This window comes from Nothoprocta perdicaria, unplaced genomic scaffold, assembly GCF_003342845.1.
Source record: "Nothoprocta perdicaria isolate Ctin4 unplaced genomic scaffold, notPer1 scaffold_218, whole genome shotgun sequence".
Taxonomy (NCBI): Eukaryota; Metazoa; Chordata; class Aves; order Tinamiformes; family Tinamidae; genus Nothoprocta; species Nothoprocta perdicaria.
Window position 1 is genome coordinate 1,275,863 of NW_020455399.1, and position 20,620 is coordinate 1,296,482.

The 20,620-nt window shown below is 48.9% G+C and overlaps 1 protein-coding gene across 1 annotated transcript; it reads right to left on the reverse strand.

Annotated features, from left to right (window-relative positions):
- Positions 1–10,645: 10,645 nt before the first annotated feature.
- Positions 10,646–20,606, reverse strand: PGPEP1 (pyroglutamyl-peptidase I). Its single transcript, XM_026038807.1, has 5 exons — positions 20,595–20,606; positions 18,447–18,518; positions 12,767–12,883; positions 12,054–12,286; positions 10,646–11,697 (listed from the first exon to the last, which is right to left on the reverse strand). Exons 1-5 carry the CDS (start codon positions 20,604–20,606, stop codon positions 11,505–11,507), a joined length of 627 nt encoding a protein of 208 aa, XP_025894592.1. The 3' UTR covers positions 10,646–11,504.
- Between the last annotated feature and the right edge of the window lie 14 nt (positions 20,607–20,620).

Sequence of the window (20,620 nt, forward strand, 5' to 3'; positions counted from 1 at the left end):
GCCCGGCCGCGGCTCCGCGCCGCACAGCAGCAGCAGCGGCAGCAGCAGCAGGAGGCAGGCGGCGGCGCGGCCGTGGCGCGGCGCGCCGGGCATCGCCGCCTTGCCCAAGAGCCGCTTGCGCAAAGGCCCCGCGTGCCGCTCCTATCGACGCCGCCTCTGCTCTGAGCGCCGGTGCCCAGAGCGGGATTTATAGGAGCGGGACTTTGCCCGCCCTCGGCCCCCCCCACCGCCGTCCCCGTCCTGTCCCATCCCGTCCAGTCCGGGACACGCAGGAAAGCGGCTTGTGGGCGACGCCGGAGCAAACAGCCGGCAGGATCCGCGTGGGCGCCGAGGCGGAGGGGGTGCGGCGGATGGCCCGGGTGGGCTCCGGTGGGATTGGGGGGCAGCTGGGGGGGATGCTGGGTGTTTTGCACGGCAGCATCGTCCCCAAGTTGCCACCAAGGTGGGAGAAACTGGGATGCAGCCCCCGGTCCCTTCCCGTGGCACCACGTGGGGGACACATGGGGGACACATGGGGGACGCGTTGCAGCTGGTGGCACCAAGGGCACCTTGTGGCTCCGGTGCCAACGTTCCCCACGGCTCCTCCGGTGAGCGGCACCACCTGTGCGCCAGGATCACGCCTGGCTCCTGAAGTAACCACGGGGAAAGTTGCATCATTCCCGGGAGGCTGAAGACAGCCCAGGCGCTGGCCCCRCTCCAGCCCGGCCGGGGCCGCGGGAGCCTCCGGAGCAGCCGGGCGGACGCGGCCARGCGGGAGCTCACGGGGCTCCCTAGCGCGGAGCCGGACACCACGGCGGGGATGAACCGCGACTGCCGCAGCCTCCTCYGGGTCAAACGGGTTCATCCTCCTTCCTTTTCCTAGCACAGGGGCTGGAGCCTCCTCCCTGCCTCCCTCGGCGGGGCTGCAGGTTCCCTGAGACCGAGCATTGCGCCAGAGACCACATGGAGACCATTCCATGGGGATCCTGGCTGTTGGATGTAGGGAGAGGGAGCAGGTAGGAGCTAGACCCACTTCATGGGAGAGCTCCTGGATGTCCCCTTCCGTGCCAGAGCATCCCCACATCCCCTCCCAAGCTGCATCCACACATCTCTTCCTGGTCTGTATCCACACATCCCTTCCCAGCCTGCATCCATGCATCCATTCCCAGTACACATCTCTGCATCCTTTCCCCGGCTGCTTCCCCTGCACGGCGGAGCCAGGACCCACTCCAAGAGGCCAGGGACAAACACGGTGTCCGCACCCATCCCCGTACATACAGGGCCACCCCCCATGGGGACCTCAGTGCCGCCTGGCTCCGGGTGACACCCCCGCTCGCCCCGTCGGCCTCGTGTGCCCGCGCGGAGCRGGAAGAGGCCCGGGAGCCTCCGCGCGCTCCGGTTCGGCCATGCCTCTGCGCGGGTCCCGGCCCGGTGACGTGCGCCGCCGCTCGCGTGCACGGCATTACGCTCTGCCGAGGCCGGGTGCTTCCTTCCGAAAGGCGCCGGCCGACAACGCTGGAGATTTACGGTCCAGCAAGGGCAATAAAAYGTGTTTCGTCTTAATTGCGGTGTTTGTGAGCGATGGGCAGCCTCCTAGAAAACCTCCCGCTTCCTCAGCAGCCTGCAAGGTGCCTCATCCCGCAGGGGCTTCCACGCACTCCACACGTGTCCCAGCTTTCCTTTGGTCCCCGTTTTCCCAGTCGGACACTGTGTTGCATCCGACATCTCCACACTTCATCCCGGTGCGGAGCTGTTCCCTCTGCATTTAGGAGCAGCCGTTCCCGGGCGCATCCCTGGAGCAGCGCGGCGGCAGCCCAACCTTTGCCTCGCTCTGGATCACGGGACCGCGGGCGGCCCTGGAGGGACGGGAAGAGGAACCCGGGCACCAGCTACTTCCCCATGAGACGCAACCCCGACGCGGGGGGTTGCAGCAGGGCTTGGAGAGCTCCGGCTGCTGCAAGAGCTGCCGCCGCAGCCTAAACCTGCACAGAACCCCTTCATCTTTCCACATCCTGCATCTCCCCCACCAAAAACAGGGAAGTTCCCCCCTCCTGGATGTGGCTTCTTGCTGGWATTGAGCAAGCGGCTTCCCAACGGGTGCCTGGGGACAGCCCCCATGTGCAGAGCCCTGTGGGGAAGGGAAAGGGCAAATTACAGGGGAAAAAAGGCAGGGAATATTTCCACATGGCACATTCCTTTCCCAAAGTGTGGGGAAGGACACAGCACTGGCTTTCCCTGGATCTCCTCCCCTTCCACGCTTCCTCGGCCGGCGTTTTCCCAATGCCTCCTGCCACAGCGATGAATCCGCACGCTGAAATCTTCTTGCCCTTTAGACGTTTCTAAATAAAAGGCAAACAAGAGAAATCAGGTGAGCAGGAAAGGGCTTTTACCCCATTGCAGCAGGCATCGCATTGCTCTCCCTCTGTCGTAAGCCGACAGCATTCCCCAAAAATGAAGCATCTGTCCCGCTTGGGAAAGGCATTTCTGCCCTGACCTCACTCCTAGTCAAAGATTAACTTGCATTCCCAGSCTCCTTTGCCCAAATAGCGCCGGAAATTACCCAAATCCAGGCACCAAAAATAGCAGCGGCGCTTGTCACGCTCGCCGTGGCCGGGCCGGGAGAGCTCCGGCACGCGAGGCCGGCGGCGCGCGGAGGACCCCGCTTGCACCACGCGCCTTCCCGGCCCCGCACGGATGCGCGCGGGTGATGTGACGGGTCACGCTGCTTTTGCAGCCTCCGAGTGGCATTTCCCTTTCCCTGGCCACACGGATGCTGCAATGCCTTGAAATCACCCCCGGGCCACCCGCTCGCCCTGGCAGCACCCACGCGAGGCGCGGAGAGGGGTGGTTTTAGGAAGGAGCGTTGCCGTGTCCTGGTTCTCCTTCCCCAGGAGGAGGGATTGCGGTTCCAACAAGCCCAAGCAGTCCTGGGGTGCAACCGGTTGAGAGGAGCGAGGGTGGAAATTCGCGTTTTCCCCCTCCGCCTTTCGAGGAAATGCTGCGATCCCTCTCCCATAACCCCAGGATCCACATGCTCCTGGCTTCCAGGCTGCTTCCCAGCCGGCTCCCAGCCACATACAGCACCCAGCCCTTCACAAGCTCCTACCCTCATCCCCCCCTTCCACATCCCAACCYGGATTTCCCAACATTATCCCTAGCCCAAGCCCCCCCAGGAATGTTTTGCTGGAAGGTTCCCTCCTCCGCAGCCCTTCCCGCTCCTTMCAAGCACTTCCAGCTCCGCGGGCTTGGAGAGGGACCAAGCTGTGCAGAGCCCGGGCCCTCACCTGCCTTTGCTCTGGTCAGGAGCACATTAGTCACCGACGCTTGCGGCAGGCGCGTGACCCGGGAGCGCTGCCGCACGRAGCGGCTCCGCATCTCCCCGAGCCRGAAAGCCCGTGGCCGAGCTCCCTTTGCAGGGAGTCACCGCACGGGAGACGCTGCCTCTTGCTGCAGGAAGCAAATGCCGGGAATTCTTCCCGCGCTCCGGGAGCTCCTCGGGCACCGGCCGCGGGGAGCCGACGGTGCGAGAGGCAGCGAACCCTGACGGGGAAGCTGCCCGCTCCGCTCCAAGAGCTTTGGGCTTCCCGGCTGACCTCGGCTCTCCGCAAGGTCCCGACCACCGCGTGCCGCCTGCAAAGGCACCGCAGCGGCTGCTCCCGCTGCGGAGCGGGCAGGAAATTCCAGGCGTCCTGCAGAGCTGCAGCTGCGCTGCTCTGATTGAGGCCTGGGGAGTCCTTCGCAGGCACCGTTAAAATAGAGGGTGGGTTCTCCACCACCTTCGGGTACGGTCAGCTTTGATTTGCAAGGCAGGGGAAAAAATGTGGAGGGCTCGGGGGCTGCCAGATGGAGGCGGTCCAAAAATCCCACCTCATTTACTAAGGGTTTGGAGGGCTCGTGGAGACGCGGAGGAAAACAGGGCTGCAGATTCCCAGGTGGACAAAAGCTGCGGTAAGAAAGCAAGCAAACGCGTGAAGATCTATTAGGAGCTGGGCAACGGGAGAGATCTCCTGMTGGGTTTGCAGCCAAGATATCCAGGCGGGATGCACCGCTCGCTCCGCATTGCTTCCTCCCGCCGGACCGTCATCCGCTCGGGTTTCTCCCTCCGGAGCCTTCTGGTTGCAAAACGCCCTCGTCAGCAGCTGGCGCGCTGAGCGGCATGACCTCATGCTGGAAACAGCACCTTGTAGGAAAAGCTTATCACCCTATAAAACAAATAAACCCCAGCGCGAGTCCGGCGGCGGCACGGGAGGGGTTGGCTCCGCGCGGGGCCGACGTCCCCTCCGGGGCTCGCGTTTGGGGACGGGCTCGGCCGGGCACCCAAGCGGCCGCCGGGCCGGCCGGGCAGGGGCAGTTTGAGCCTCGTGCACGGGCAGGGCAGCAGCGAGGGAGGTCTGCGCTGCTCTGCCCGCGGCGCCCACCGACGGCACCGGCGCGGTCTTCGCTCGCTGGGACGTCGCCAACCGCTTCTGTCCTGGTCTCGCTGTGCGGGAGGTGGCAGGAGGGTGGCAATGGCTCTGGCAAAGCGCGGGGGCGTCGCGTTGGGGCTGGAGGGAGCGCCGGCTGCTCGCCCCGCCAAGCGCCTCCCCGCTCCGCGTGCAGCGCCAAGGCCGAGCTCAGGGGGAAGCGGCGCGTTGGGTGGCCCCGTTGGGTGTCCTGGGACCAATGTTGGCTAAGGCGGYGCATTGAGCGGCCCCATTGGGTGTCTTGGGACCCGTGTTGGTCAAAGCGGCGCATTGAGCGGCCCCATTGGGTGCCCTGGGACCCGTGTTGGCCAAAGCGGAGCACTGAGCGGTCCCATTGGGGGTCCTGGGACCCATGTTGGCTGCAGTGGCACATTGAGTGGCCCCATTGGGTGTCCCGGGACCCATGTTGGCCACAGTGGCACACTGAGCGGTCCCACTGGGTGCCCTGGGGCTGGTGTTGRCTGCAGCAGCATGTTGGGCAGCCCTGTTGCTTGTCCCGGGCCCCGTGCTGGCCGCATGGGCACACCGGGCGTCCCGGGGCCGGTGTCGGCTGCAGGGCAGCACCACCTGATGGCACCAGCCCCCTGCACCGGCCCCCAAGACCGCTCGGCTTCTCCTCCTCCTCAGCCCCCCGGAAAACGCCCCACTCTTGTTCCTCAAAGGCTTGGGGGTGTTTGCAAGGGGCTTTTTTGGCCCAAAGACAGAGCCACCCTCACCAGCGCTCCGACCTCCGCTGCTCTGGGCAGCAGAGCCCACGAGGCTCCGTGTCCGACCCACCGGGACTCCGGCCAGCACCAGGACGAGAGGCAGCAGAGAGGTTTCATTAGCAGAACCAATGGATCTGGAGAAGAGCATGGAGATTTAGGGTCCACCAGGCAACACAGGCTTTGCAGCACCCAGGCTAAACCCAGGCTTAGGAGCAGGTGATGAAACTGAGGCTAAAAACAGGACCAAAGGCAACAAGGGCAGGAGCTGCAAGTGTTCAACTCATAGATGGTTATGGATGCCCTCCTTGATCTGTAATTTAGGGACCCAGCATCAACAAACTCCAGCCCTGCTCAGGGCATCATTAAAAGCCAACCCTTGAAGAGCTAAAGCACACCACGAGGCAGAGTTAAACTCTCTTTATTTACTTTGAAATATCAGTTTAAATTCTCAGTTACAAAGTCCAGTCTAGCAAGAGCAAGCCAAGTTTGTTAACGGTTCTTTATTACACAGCCCTTTTGTGACACACTGGATCGTTTGGTTTTACAAGGCACTGCAAGAACACACTGGGAAAAAACAGAAGCCCCAAGGGATTTTCAGTCGGAGCTCCAAGAGTCCTGATAAGCACGAGAGCGGCAACACCTGAGATACCCTAAGGGACAACTGTTTAATTGACCACAATTAACAAAAAGGGGAGACCCCAAAGGCGGAGCGAGGCTATAACATGCATAACCAAGCCCGAACAAAACAGTTATAGTTAAAGGACAGGCAAAATAACTGTAAAAAAATTGGCCAATCTAAGCAACGGTGACAAGTAGGTAGCAAAAATTCCGCTTTTGCTTTGTCAGGTCTGAAAGTGTTGCAGAAAAACCTCCAGGACTCCATTCCGCGAGTTTCCAAAGAGCATCCTTGGATCAAGGGGACACTGAGCAAGTTGAACAGCTTCTCCCAGGGATAAAACCCCAGTTTTTCCACCCARTGGAGAGGCCAGGTGGCTCTTCTGTCCCCATCCCCAGCATTCTGCTTCCCAAACATGAGCCCAGCGTGGGACAAGGCACTCCCTGTTCAATCGAAGTAAACATTGGCAATTCAAAAAGCTGGTGCAATATAAAACCTGAAGGGGTATTTAAGTAGCACAGAGTTATTTAAGGGCAGTGTACAGCCTCATCCCCTACACCTAATTCCTATTTATTAGGAGGCATTTTGTTCTCCGCTTTGTCTTAAAGTAGACCGAGCAGAAGCAGATCTCAGGTTGCAATTAACGTGAAAAATTAACAATATTCTCAGCTTTGTTTCTACTTCGCAGGTTTGAAGAAACTGTCCTTTAATCACATCAGACGTTAATCAGACATTAATACAATTTTGTTAGGAAAAAAGTGCATTTTGTACTGCAAAACATTAYGGTTTCCAATCCAAAAATAACAAATTCATCTACATTAGTTGCAATGTGTACTTACTATATCAATCAGTGGCATTTTCCAATTTTATTTGCTGGTATGGATAAACCAAGTCTTTGCAGCTCTGAAATGTCATTAAAATACTATTGGGTAACATATTAAAGAAAGGAGACAATAGGAGTGAAGTTACTCTGTGAAAGTATGGCCTAAGAACACAAATCCATTGCTAACAATATCTGCACTGCAGGATGAATTCTGRAAATCATAATAAAACAGATACACAATTGACCTTCCTATATCTACACACTGGTTTCCAGTCACTTTTCAAACACTACCACTCACTCTTGAAGCAGCTTCGTGTCCGAGCATAAATTGCATGGTTAGAGAGTTAGAAACACGCTCTAAGTTAAAAACAGACACAAGTCGCACCTAGTTAAACCACGATACAACATGGTGAGATCACAACAGCTGATTTAGGCTAGTGCTAGCTCTTGTGTTAGTCTTGTGTTAGTCGGAATTCCCAATCCACCTCATTTACACCTCATTCCATCCTTTTTGGTTTGAGGAAGCTCTTCCTACTGTAGCTCCTTTTATCCATTTCCTAAGGAAGCCTCCATGCAAGGTCAGATTACCCAAGCAAATGAATGAAGATTATTCCAGCATTAAGGAAAACTTCAGTCAACTGTAAGTTTTAAAGAACTTTTCATTAATAAATTTAACAACTCTGGCAGTCTGTGCCATCTATTTGCAAGTCTGCAGGCCTGGAAGCTCTTGGGATCCCCTTCCAAGCACGTCACGGGGTGACACAGCCTGGAATGACACCTTTTGCCAGCTGGTTGAGGCACTAAAAGGTTAAATATTGCCTGCACGGYCGGCAGAGCAATGAGAGACACGCTGCAGTTTGAATGCTACATCGCAGGGAGACTCTCTGGGTAAGAAAATGCGAACGAGTAGCGTTGTTTCCTACCTGACTATCCACAGGCAGCACAAGCCTAAAAGAAATAAAGATAAGGTGACAGATTAGATGGTATTAGATCTTCCGCAGAGCGTGGGCAACCTGCAATGCTTTAAGAGGTTAAAATGCTTTAACACCTTGCCCGTTTCTGCAGGGAGTCACGGAATCCCAGAATGGATGAGGCTGGAAGGGACCTCTGGACACCACCCAGTCCAGCTCCCTGCTCGAGCTGGGACACCCAGAGCACAGGAGTCGCCAGCAAAAGCCCCAGCTGCGAGGCAGGGAGCTGCGTTTCTTCCCCTTTGCCTCCACACACCTCGTCTCTGCATCTCCCCCGTCATCTAGGGGAGGCCAGAACAACTGCTCCCTTCTCAAGTCCTAAGCTCTTCAACATCCTCCATCAGTTCCCTCCTTGAAAAACCCTTTAGGTTAAACCAGTTCTTTCCAGCACTTTAAGCCAGTTCTCGGCTGTAGCCTCATGTCACCACCACACTCAACACCTCTGACCATCCTCATGACTTTTTCATCCTTTCCCACTACTACCGTGTTTCAGAGGAAGCAATCACATTGGGAAATACTCCAAATAATCACGAGCTGTTGCACGTGATCGTACCAATCCTGACACCCTTTCCAAAAGCAGAGAGCTTCAGGACAGAGGTCACTCACAGCCCCAGCAGTCTTAAGGTAGAGAAGCTTTGGAGCCCACAGGATCTTTTTGCTGTTTCATAAACTAGATCACCATGTCCTAACTCAAAGGAATTAGCTCCTGACATCACAGTTACCACTTTATGAAGGAGTTTACGAGTATCTGGAGTTCCTCAAAATCCTCCACAGCATTTAACAGCCGAAACAATTAAATTGTCATCAACTTCACCCACTCATTAGCCAACCTCTACTTCGAGTTGTTGGCAAGCACGTAAAATGACATCAGCCCTGGTACACGGAGCCTCCCTAATTCTCTCTTCGGCACAACATATTCTCACACCCATTTCTCAGGGAAGTGTGTTATCAGATCCAAGTTTGCAGTCACGGGATTCTAGGACGTTATCAGTGTTTGCATTTTATACAATGCAGGCGCAGCAGTAAACACTAAACCTGAACTTCCTACACTTACTCACTAGCACAAGAATTTTTGCAGTTGGCAACGGGTCTCCCAGTCAGTGCAAATTAGCAAATCCTATTTATTGATGATCTGGAAAAGAAAGCAGATAGCGAGCATTACAAAAAAAAAAAAAAAAAATCAGCTCTCTGAAGCTCTGCATCGATTTTATGCTGTATTTCGAAAGAAAATATGCAGCTATAGGAAAGACATAATGAACTAATGATTTTAACAGAAATTAAATACTTTTTAAAGGTTTTTTTTTAGGATGAGATTAAATAAAATTAGTTTAATGCCATTTTAAAAAGTTTCACTATACAAAATATCTCTACCACCAAGACACCCTTTACAAACACAAACTGATGACTAATCCTCAAGAACAACAAGAAAAAGATTACAAAATAAATAATGTTGCCTAACATGCTGATCACACGGAAGCGTCACCAAAAGAGACTATGAGGAAACGCGCAGTTTAAAGTGACGCTCAAAGCAAAGTATTTCTGAAAATGAGAAATTTAACACTGACATGCAGGTCAACCCCTGCAGCTCTTTGGCAAGCAGAACTCACCAAAATCAACCCGATTTTTCCTTTGAATGGCAGGGAGGACCAAAGACTCGCTCCTGATGGAGACGCTTATTGGTTATGGAGCACAGGACTGATCAGAAATCTGCCTCAAAAGAGGCAAAAGATGAAAAAGAGAGATCACAAGACGACCCGGGTGCTCAAGCCACAACGTGAACGGGGCCAAGGACTTTCCAAGCAGGTTTCACGCTGCTAGTCCAAGCAGCACCGTCCACACAGCACCTCAGGTCCGTGGTCGCCTTCTCACCTCCCTAAACCGTGAATCTTCCACTCCCATCTTACTCACAACTAGAAATAACACCTGCAAATTAAATAGAGTTACTGAAAATTACCTAAATCAATTGCTGAACTCAGCAGAACACATGAATTATTTCTTTTTTTTAAAAAAAACTTTAGCAGCTAAGATACACTGATGACAAAAACTTCTTGCTAAAGGAATAAACCTAGGGGACGATAAGTACTCCGACTACTTGCAAAAAAATGTGTCAATCACCAGTATTTAAACAAAACATTAAATAGAATAAATTACTAATCAGAAAGCCTGCCTGCCTACTGACAATCTGACAAGTGCTACACTTGAATGCAGAAGGGGACTGTTTGCTTTCAAGGCAAATCCTTTTGATAGGAAGTACAGCAGTATTTTGCTTGGTAAGCCAGGACTATATCCAGACACCTTCGTACACAGTTCCCCCCTTTGCAAAGTCTGCATCCTCTCTCCGGAGTTACAAGAAGGGGTATTTTCTTCTTCACTAAACTTCTACTGGAAAACAGCAAGTTAATAAGCAGCTCTCACTGAGAGATACTGTAGCAGAATCATCCACGATTAGAAAAATTAAGTGATATTACAAGAAGTTTCAAAAGGCTGGGGTTTTAAGTGTGTGTGTGTGTATATATATATATATATATGTATAAGAATCAAAGTACAGACCTTCTCATTTAAACGACTCCTTAATGAGACATCCTGGTCTTCAATCACCAGTTTTATTCCTGTTCTCACTATGACATCCTCTTGCTTTCACTGTAGTCTTGTAATTTGGAACCAAACGATGCTCCTAGTAKATATAACTATTAAAAAGTCCTGCTCATAAACTGTATGTATGCTTTCCCAAATTAATTACTTGGAAAATCCACACAAGAAGCAGYGTTTCACACCCTCCCATTGGGAGGGAGGCACTAAAACAGCCTGRACTACTCATTCTAGGCAAAACTCCTAGTTTTTCAAAAAAGGCCTGCTTTACAGAAAGTGGGAAAAACTTTTAACAATTTAGAATATTTGATTTGGCTGAATATTTTTTAAATCTACGCGTTAGCATATTTATGCCTCTAATAAATTCTAAGTTGCTACCTTGATTTAAGTTAAACATTACTCTTCATCTAACCCCTAACGAGAATGAAAATTTATAACTAAGGAAGTTATAAATTACTCAACCTTCACCTAAAAAATAGCAGCTAGCACCATGAGTCTAGGATAAAGATCTCCTGCAGAGAAAGTGGCCTTTAGCAAAGCTATTTAACCGCTAATGATTCGCTTTATACATATACGAAACAACGTGTTTTGTACAGGAGGTATATGGTTGATTTGAGCGAGGAAGGTGGCATCAAGAGCATAATAAAAAAAGACATTTGAGAGTATTTGGTGCAAGTTACGTTCGTATTGAGTACAAAATAACCCAAAACATCCCTCCTATTTGCAGCTACTAGTTAGCCAGTACATTACAGAGAGCCCTACCAATATTTGGGCGTTGGGGGGTGTTTGAGAAATCGGTGCCTAAAATATTTTTTGAATTTAGCAAAGCAATTTCGAAGACTCCTTGTCTCCAAGTACCGTTCTGCAGTGGATTAAACCCACATGGGTTGAATTATTTTCGGTTATWTCTTTACAACTATAATTTGGACCCAAGAGGAAAATGAAAACAGAACGAAAGCAAACCTTTCAAAAACTAGTCATTAATAGCTGGTTTTATCAATTCCCCACACCTGAATGCCAAATCCTCATGAGAAAGTTTCCATCTGTGCTGCATTTGACTGGTCAGTAGCTGTCACTTGAATGACAGATATGCTCTGGATCAAGCAAAGCAAACACAGTTCAGTCATTTCAGAAATGAGTAGTTGCGGGTGYTTAAAAATGCGAGATTTTGAATCCTTTGTTGCCTAGGCTGAAATGCACATATTTGACAAAAAAATGTCAATTTTTAGAAGTGGAATTTTCGTTTTTGAAGTTTCCAATTCTTGTTCTGTACGTTTCAGACAGACCGTCTTCCCCAGTACCTCTGTAGCAGGGAAAATTTTGGAAGTGCAATACTAAGATAACTTCTGCCCAGTTTCAGTGTTCGTGCTGACAATTGATTTTTTCACCAGAATGCTCCAAAACATCCAGCATTTCTTCTATTATAGCCTGCAGTGCCCGACCCAGCTGTTCGGCAGTATACGGTTTTCCCAGTGGAGGTACGTGAACAAAAGCAGACCTCCCACGGCTCTGGTACAAGGAAGTATAGTAAGTGAAGTCACACAGGTATCTGAAACATAAAAATAAAACTTATTTAGCAACAAGWGACAAGCACAGCGTGCAACTGCCTGACAGGATGAACTGTATTCTTATCATTCAGCATTGCACCAACATCCTGCAATAAAAGGTGGTATTCAAGCCATATTGTGATCTTGTTAAATTGCTTTCATCTCCTTTGAAATTGCTTTAATCTAAGACTACAACACATTAGAATCTCTCCTCTCCCTTATGACAGCAGAAGAGCATGTGGAATTGCAAGCCCCACTGGAAAAGCACATGAATCACACGGGCCTCAGCGAGCTGAGCATGAAAATATGATGTTCTGCATCCTGAGCTGATTTTCCCTGTTAATTCCCCATCCCATACCTGCCCGCATCCTTAGATATAGTGACAGTGACATCCAGCTCCAGTGCTGAGACTCTCTTGCAAACCGTGTCCATGTCAATAATGGAATCGATGCACTCGGGGCCACCTTCGACGCAGCACTGGGAGCCGGGGCAGAAGCGGCAGTTGTCCAAGCCTTTATAACCCACATTATGGCCACATTTCTCCAAGGTCACRGTCGTAGCCATGCCCGAAACACCCACGTGGACCACCAGCTGCGAGAGGAAAGAAGCAAGTTGGATTAAACACAATAGAAAATGGTGGAGGATCAACAGCCCACGATTCCCAGTAAAATACTGGTTGCTGCAGGAATTATCAATGAGCTGCTGGGTGCAGTAAGGAGCAATTCTGCCCATTTCAGGCCCTCCCCAGGCTGTTTTACTCGTGGCAAGGTGAATGGTGGCAGAATCACAGTGAAACCCACTGGTGGAAGAGCCACAGATCGAGTGAGTAGCCCAGACAGCCCTTTGCAGCAGCCACTTCACACCAGACCCTGCCAACAATGGGATCACCCTCTTCTGGGCTACAAAATTCTACAAATTCAAATTTTCTCACAACAACAAAAAATATCTAATGAGGGATTACAGGTCAAAAAATACATTAAAAAAGCATGTGACTTCACATTATGCTCATTATTGCAAGAAGGAGCAATCTCCATCACTTGTTCTTTTATCCTCTTCACTCTACTCACGCACTTGGGGACTGTGTTTTTTCCATAAGGCAGGAATTAGCCTTTGCACGGCCTGATATTCAACCGGGATTTCATACACGTGCAGATCCACATCATCTCGCAGTCCCAGCTTCTCCAGTTCCTAAGATGATAAGGAAATAAAATTCAAGATGATGAGACACAAATTCAGTCTGAAAGGATTTCTTTTTTTCAAAAAAAAAAAATCCCTTTTTTTTTTCCCTGAACTTTACCTTTGGACAGAGTGGGTGTGTTGTGGGGGACTAGCTACATCAGTTAGGATAAGGTTAAATAACCTTATAACCACCTTATAACCTTTACTCCCTAAGGAGTCAGGAAGAGGGAGCTATTGGACAAACATCTCTCCAAAAGGACAGAGGGTTTAAAAAAAAAAAAAAAAAAAAAAAGCAAGGCTGCTATTCTAGTTCAGTTGGGCAATCAGAATCAAACCAGTTTTCTATATGATACTCTATACTGCCTTAGAGTCTCTTCAGAGATAAGGCAGAAGGAGCAGCAAAAAAAATAGAGATAAAATGCAAGAGGGAACAACAAAGGCATCTCCTGCACCTGTGTTAACAGCCTTCATCACCGGCCCCTTTGTTTTCTTTTCCTGACTCCTGTGCAACAAAGAAAACCACATTTAACTGACAACAGTTATCAGCAACAAACACTGCAAGAAAGGGCTGTCTACAATATTCTTAAGAAATACTAACCTTGTTTTTTGGAAAGAACTAAATAATATGGAGAGAAAAGTAGAATAGGGAGAATTTAGTCTGATTTGCTCTCTTGCAGGATTGCAGCGTTGAACAGCAAGTTTTCATGTTTGTTTGTRTTTAATGTGAATAAATAACAACTCTCACCTCTAGTTAGCAGGACTACAAGGCAGACTGTCTGCAGCTCTCCACAAATATTAATAAACACTGCTCATAGGAAAAAAGGCAACAACAGAAAAATCAGAAGCAATCCTGGCACACTCGCTGCAACAGATTTGTTTTTATTCTGGCAGAATAAAGAGACAGAAAAGAGCTATTTCCAAAACAGAAAATGGGTTTCCTCTGCTAGCTTTACCTGCACCATCTTAAACCTGGTACTTAACTTTGCAACATTAACCTGACCGTTTTAGTGATTCAATTAATGCAGTGAACTATTTCTTCTCCTGTAATGCTGASTGAAGTCACGCCCTGAGGTTATCCCACCTAAACGAGCCACAAACTTAACCAACTTCATTAAAACAGAGTAGGTTAAATACCTTGCACGCACTTCTTTAATACAAGGAAAGATAGAAGGGGAAAAAAAAAGGGGGGGTTTTCCCCAAAAATACCTGACAAAAGAACATTGTTTCACCCCAACATGCACCCAAGGTTCCCTCTAGATCCAGCACATGGTCCTGAACATTTTCCAGCTTGAACAGTGGGATAATTACATTTTTACAGGAAAGGGTGAAACTGTAGCTCACTCACTGCTTAGTTACCGAATGCAACAGCAGCAGTGAATCTGCCTCAGAGTGCACYGCCAAACAGAGCGATTTGATCATTTTTCTTTTCTCCTTCGCTCTCCCCACGTTGCTCTAACTCCCTTCTCCCCAGCACAGTTTCAGTTTGGGGCTTGCTCATTTGGTGCTTCAGACTTGAACAGCGCAGCCCAGAATAGGACTTCGTCAGAAGGGAAACTTTCCGGCCCCATCAAACCCCAACTTTCAAAACCTGTAGGAAATGATCAACTCCCATGGCCTAAAGCCTCTGAAAAATAACAAAAAAAAAACCYATTATGTTATCAGATGAGCTTCAATCCTGTGTTTGTTTAGCAGCTTTATGCAAGTCTACACCGYGAGGCACCTCTCCATAGCAAGTGAGCTTGGATGTCACCCTTAACAGGTTTYGATGGCATCTAAGTTTTTTTCTCTAATCACAGCAGTAATTCTGGCCCTTTGAAAAACTTTACAGTTGCTTTTGGAGGCTGATAAATAACTGTGAATGGCACTAAAGCCAATAACCTCAGCCAGGATCATCCTCTACCTTTGCCCTCTCCGGGAAAGGCAGCAAGTATATTCTCCTCTTCTGCTCTTTCATCTCTGTTGCTAGGTCTGCATTTTGGTTAGAAAAAGCTTCTCTTTCTGTGATTTTCTCCCCCCAGATACATGTCAGTTGGAAAACGCAGTTCTACTCATGCCAGAAGCTGCTTTAATAGCGAGGGAGCCGCACGCACAGCAAGGAAATAGCCCGAAACTCCCACATCCAGAAGCCACTATATTGTCGTCTTAGGTCTCAAATAAACCCAACAATGCTAAAACCCACCAAACTGTCAAAGGACACTTTAAAATTCCCTTGAGTTATTAAATTAGCTCCATTGCAGGTTCTAATCCTGCAATCAGAGCCAAGAGCTCAATTTTTATGCAACTCTGTCTTTCTTTTCCTGTGAACAGAGATTATACTTGCAATTTTATATTAAGAAGTGCAGAGTAGCTATTTTCCACGAAGCTTATCCCGTTTCAAATTTTATTTTTGACTAGGTTTAAAATTCTTTGAAGCTAAAGAACCTTTAAAGTCCAGGAGAAGGGCGCATTCAGACTTGTACGGGCACACAGACAGGTCTATGCAATCTGCAACAAGATTTAAGACAACTAAAACACGCAGAAAAGACAAGAGACTTTCACGGACCAGCAGATAGGAGCAACAACAGTGATAAATCACGGGCTCTGGCTCCGAGGGCAAGTCTGATATTAAAGGCTTGCTGTATTGATTAGCGTCTGGCACACACAGACCTTCATTACCAGAGATGGATGCTAAGTGATGTTTCATCACATCTTCCTCACACAAGCCTGCCTTGGAAATGCTAGCTGGTTTATGTGCTGCATTAATAAAATAAGCGGTTTACAAATTAGAGCATTTAAATACTAGTTAGGCTCCTTAGAAAAACTGCAGAATGTTAATGGGAGGGAATTCATCATCGCTTCCCCAAGGAAACAGCTGCTGAAGAGGAATTTGATGGTTAAAGAGCTTTACCCACCGCTCCTTTGCCACTGCAAGCCCGAAACCTCAGGCCAGAGCACTGCAAAGACACCTCCATCCTCCAACTGCAGACACATTCAGGGCAGTTTTACAAATTCACGGCGCTCTTTTAACCCAACAGGGCCAACACGCACTGCCATTCACTGATAAAGATGTACTCTGGCCCCCAGACAACTTATTATCGACGGGCTTGTATACCTGACAAATACAGAAAAACGAACATGTTTGACCGATTCCCTGACCCCGCCACAATGGGCTGCTTTGTGAGCCCTTAATATCCTTATCAGGTCTGTCTAGACACCCTGACAGCAATTGTCCTTCGCGATGTCAAAACGCACCCTGACCTCGCTCCTCGGCCTCCAGGAGCACTCGGGTGGGATGAACGTGGGGGCAAATTAGCTTCCCCCTCCATGGGATGCACCTGTGTCGGCCCCRCGGGGCCGCAAAGCTGCTCCGAGCAACTTCTCCAAAGAAAGGTGCCTCCCAAGGCAAAAACCTGCAACTTAAAGCCACCCGCGGGGAAAATATTGTGGCGACTAAACCACGGGATAGAAGTAAAGGCATTAAAACTAGCCAAACATTTAATTTTTAGCATTATAAGAAGGGCACAGCAAATATTTAAGATGCTCTACGTGTTAGCCCCATGTTAAAAATGAAAATAAAAAAGCACTTTTCAAGAAAACACTAAGTAACTATACTACAAATTCACAGCAGACAAAGGAAAAAGACACACCATAATATAATATCAAAAAAAAAAAAAAGAGAGAATTTTATCCTGAGGATGAGGGATAATAAGAGACGTAATAAACCAGAGCTAGCTTAGCCCTAAAGCTAGGAAGGCTTTGCAAAGATTGTTTAATTGATTTTTCTTCTATTAAAATGCAGATCACACTGTCTGGGACTCAGAAACTCAGACACGCCTTTGTGTGCACCCCGCTCCATGAAGTCCCCTGTCTGAAACCTGCACAATGCCCAACTCCCATGTGCTCAAAGCCATGCTGTTCCTTTTTGTCTGTGCGTCCCCGGGCCGAGACGCAGCGAGGAGAGGCRAACCCTCCAGCTGGCCTCCAAAGTTCATGTTTTTAGCTGGAATCTAACCTAAGCCGTTAAAGAAGACTCCGAGGAAGACCTGATTCGACACAGCAAGGCCCACRTCAACTGCACTTTTATATTTTCTGAACAACCTCTAGCCCTTATGATGAATTTGGGATTCATTTGATTGCTTCATCTATGAGCAACACGGCTGAGCAGTCCGTGCCCTGAGCTGCTGGGCTGGGGGAACAACATCCAATTTCTCTACAAATTAGATATTAGTTTTGTTCTTGTAGGCAACATGAGGACACCCACTACTCTGTCTCAGAAACACAACAGCCTTTTTTGCATCTTCTCTAGAAGTAGTTTGTTTATAGCAATTGACCTGAGCAAGAAAGTAGCAATCAATTAGTCTCATTGCTAAATTTTAAGCACATAGGCTGATTTTTGGGCTGATTTTAGGCTGATTTGTCACATGCACAGCTTGCATTTCCCCCAAAACTTAGGCTGAGCAAATCCTAACTCAAATACATTCAGCTTCCAAAGGGCTCGTGGAGCCAAAGGTTTAGTGTTTTTGTAGCAGCCAGCACATTAGACATCTGGACATTAGTCAACTGTAATTGATTCTAGTTGTGATTTAATTTAAAAGCATTCTGAAGAAGATATTAATCTCAGAGCTCTGAAGCAAAGAGATGCGTCGGGGAGGAASACAGATTCAATTCCCTGGGCAACTGTACTAAAAGGTACCCTCGAATTCCCAATAGCTTTGTCATAAACCACATCCAGAGGGGACAAACAAGGAAGAAGTGGGATAACGCGGCAGCACAGCACCAAGAGGATGTTTTTGGAGCGCTGCAGGAGGCACCCTCAATTCAACGGCAACCCTTGGGTTAGCAGAGCATCCGGCTAGAGGTTGGTGTCTTCTTGAAAGGTGCTCACGCAGCTGCAAACGGCACAAACTCGACCCCTTTGASGATGCGAAACCTGCTCCAGCAACGCTGCTTCACAAAGCAGAGCTCAARCAGGGTCCAGCTCCACAAGCCACTCACACAATCCCAGAATAATTAAGGGTGGAAGGGACCTCTAAGAGATGATCTATTCCATCCCCTGCTCCAGCAGGGACACCTGGAGCACGTGGCACCRGGTCACTCGTTGCCACTTGCCTTGGGGTCAGGGTCCTGAAATCCAGGCCCAGACAGGACTATTCTGCAATGGACTCGACCCCATGAGACTGCCACATATGATCTCATTCCAGATGTCCAGCTTATAGGTTAACCAACTTGCTCTTCAAGTTGGAGTGGAGAGAAAAACATCACATTCCTTAGGGGGTTGTGTTTTGCTTTTCTAYAGAATATTAAGTCATGAATCATTCCAGCTCCTCTCACGCTGGACTCGGAGAGAGTCAGCCTATGAATTCTTTAGTTGCTTTAGCTATATTGACTCAATCTCATTAAACTCTCTACTAGTTAAAGGGTTGTTTTCTAAGAAGTGAATAAACATTAGCCATCTCTCCATCTACATATCTGGAGTAAGCCAGCCTTGGTGATAAGCTGGGAAGACAGCTTATAATAGACTTGCAAAGCAAAAACCTAAGGGTAGGTTAAAACATTTCTCTGTTTTAACCTGCCAGAAATTAAGTTTTGTTACCTGAACTGCAATCCAACTGGCATTGACAGCATGTTCTCCAAAGGGTTCAAACCCTGAAACAGAAGGAAAAAACTCACAGTGACAAAATCATTCTGACTGGTTTGGCTGCACACTGCAAAGGGGATTGCACCTGCCTGTCTTCTACTTTCTGAAAGACAAACCACTTCATACAATACTCAATTCTTTCTTACTTCCCACCTAAGTATGAAACAAGAGCCTTTCACAAAAAGGATTGAAGTATATACCTTTTATTGTATTGTTATATACCTTTTTTYCCCCTCCCATCAGACACCAGGAAAATTATTCTTTTCCCCTCCTGACCGGGTTAGAAAAACTTATTAACAAGTAAGTTGACTGATGTCACAGAACAACAACCATTATTGGATTTTCCAGTCCACAACAGCTGCTTCTACAAGTACGGACAAGTCCRTCTCACATATTTCTGCTCTACTTGGAAGGTCTTCACCCAGATCTCTATTAGCTTTGGTTCTCTTCTAAAAGGAGATAAACAGACCACTGCTGACAAATCACCTGGCAGCAGAGCCTTATAAAAATACTCACCATGCCTAAACTTCCTAATGAATAACTTAAGAGTTAACTAGTAATCCATAATATCTTTTCCTGAGCAAGCACACAAAGGTTAGGCAATTTATCTGGGTGCGATGTCGATACGCTTTAATTTAAAATGCCAGGGTTGCACTAAGAGCCTAATGCAATTAGAAGGCATAAATTTTGTCTAACTTGCAAAAGGGGCCGAGAGGGACTACAAATATTATATGGCATTAATGGAAACACGCTATTTGCTATCAAAAGCAAGCTAAGCCTGAGGTACCACATAAGGATTTATCCAGCAGGGATTCAGGGATTCTAGTGGGGAACTACACTCTTGACGAACTCTCACACTTTAACCAGTGCCAATATCTCCTCAAAATTAACCTTTTTTTCCGCACAATTAATCTTTTTTTGTCCACAAGACCAAATWGTAGGTGGGTTTTCCCCCCCTTTATGGGCAAACCTCCAATATARTTAAGATAATCTACAGCCACAGCACAATCTAAGAAGGGTAATAAACAAATGACTTTGCAGCTGCTCGCACAAGTCAGGGACATGCTAAGCAACTTTAGGAAACAAATGATCCCAACTCTCCATGCCTTGTTCCTAAGAAAACAATAAGCGTGAGAGTAAAAAGAATATTTAAACTATCTCTTTTTAACAATTTCAGCTACAAAAGAAGTGCATTGGGAGGGTGAAGCTCTACAGGTGCCCAAACACGTGGCATAATTTGAAGCCAAATGTGAACTGCTGCAAATCCCACAAGGGGCTATTGCTTTTCCGACTCATCTTCTCTACAGATCCCCCGTTTTTTTGTCTTTTATGGAAAACAGGCAACTTGGTGGGGTGGCATCGCACTCGACTGAGCGCTCCCAGGATCCGCATCCAACAGGGCTCTCCAAGGCTCGTTAGCACTAAAGCAGCTGCTGGGATCTTTATGGGACGCCCTTAAGCGGGTCTGAAAAACCAACTGCCCGTAAATAAGAGTTTTGCTCAGCAGGCACACACGCAGAGCGGCCAGGGAACACAACACCACCGACAGCTTTAAGAAGGGGAATTTAGCGCGACATCCACGACGGGTTAGCACAGTAAACACGGGCAGAGCTGACAAGATAACCGCTGAATTTYGACATGAGCCTTCCTACAAACCCAGGGGAAGCAGAGAAGTGCTGCAAGGAGCGGGGTGCTCACAGAAGCAAGTTTTCTGTTTAGTCACTGCTGAGCGCCACATTCCAGGTGGGAAAAGGCAAAATTTGGCACCTGCTCCGTGCAGCCGCTTCTCTGCCGCGGCCCTTGATGCGGTTAAAGCGGCTCCGGCGGATGAGGATCCGGGAGCCCCTCGCGGCCCCCCTGACCCCCGGGAGCGCTGAATAAGCCCGCGGAGGTGCCCATTTGTCACYGCGCCGCCGGCGCCACAAATCACGCTGCTCCCTTTGTACCGCGGGAGCGCCGGGCACGGAGGGCTCCGCGGGGGCCGCCCAGGCCCCCCCACCCCGTCCCTCCTGCTCGGGGCTCCGCTGTCCTTCCACATGGGATCCGGCCTTCCCGGGGAGCACTGGGGGGGGCTGGAAGCCCCCAGCCCCCCAGAGCACCCACCTCAATATCCATCACAGACAGCCCCC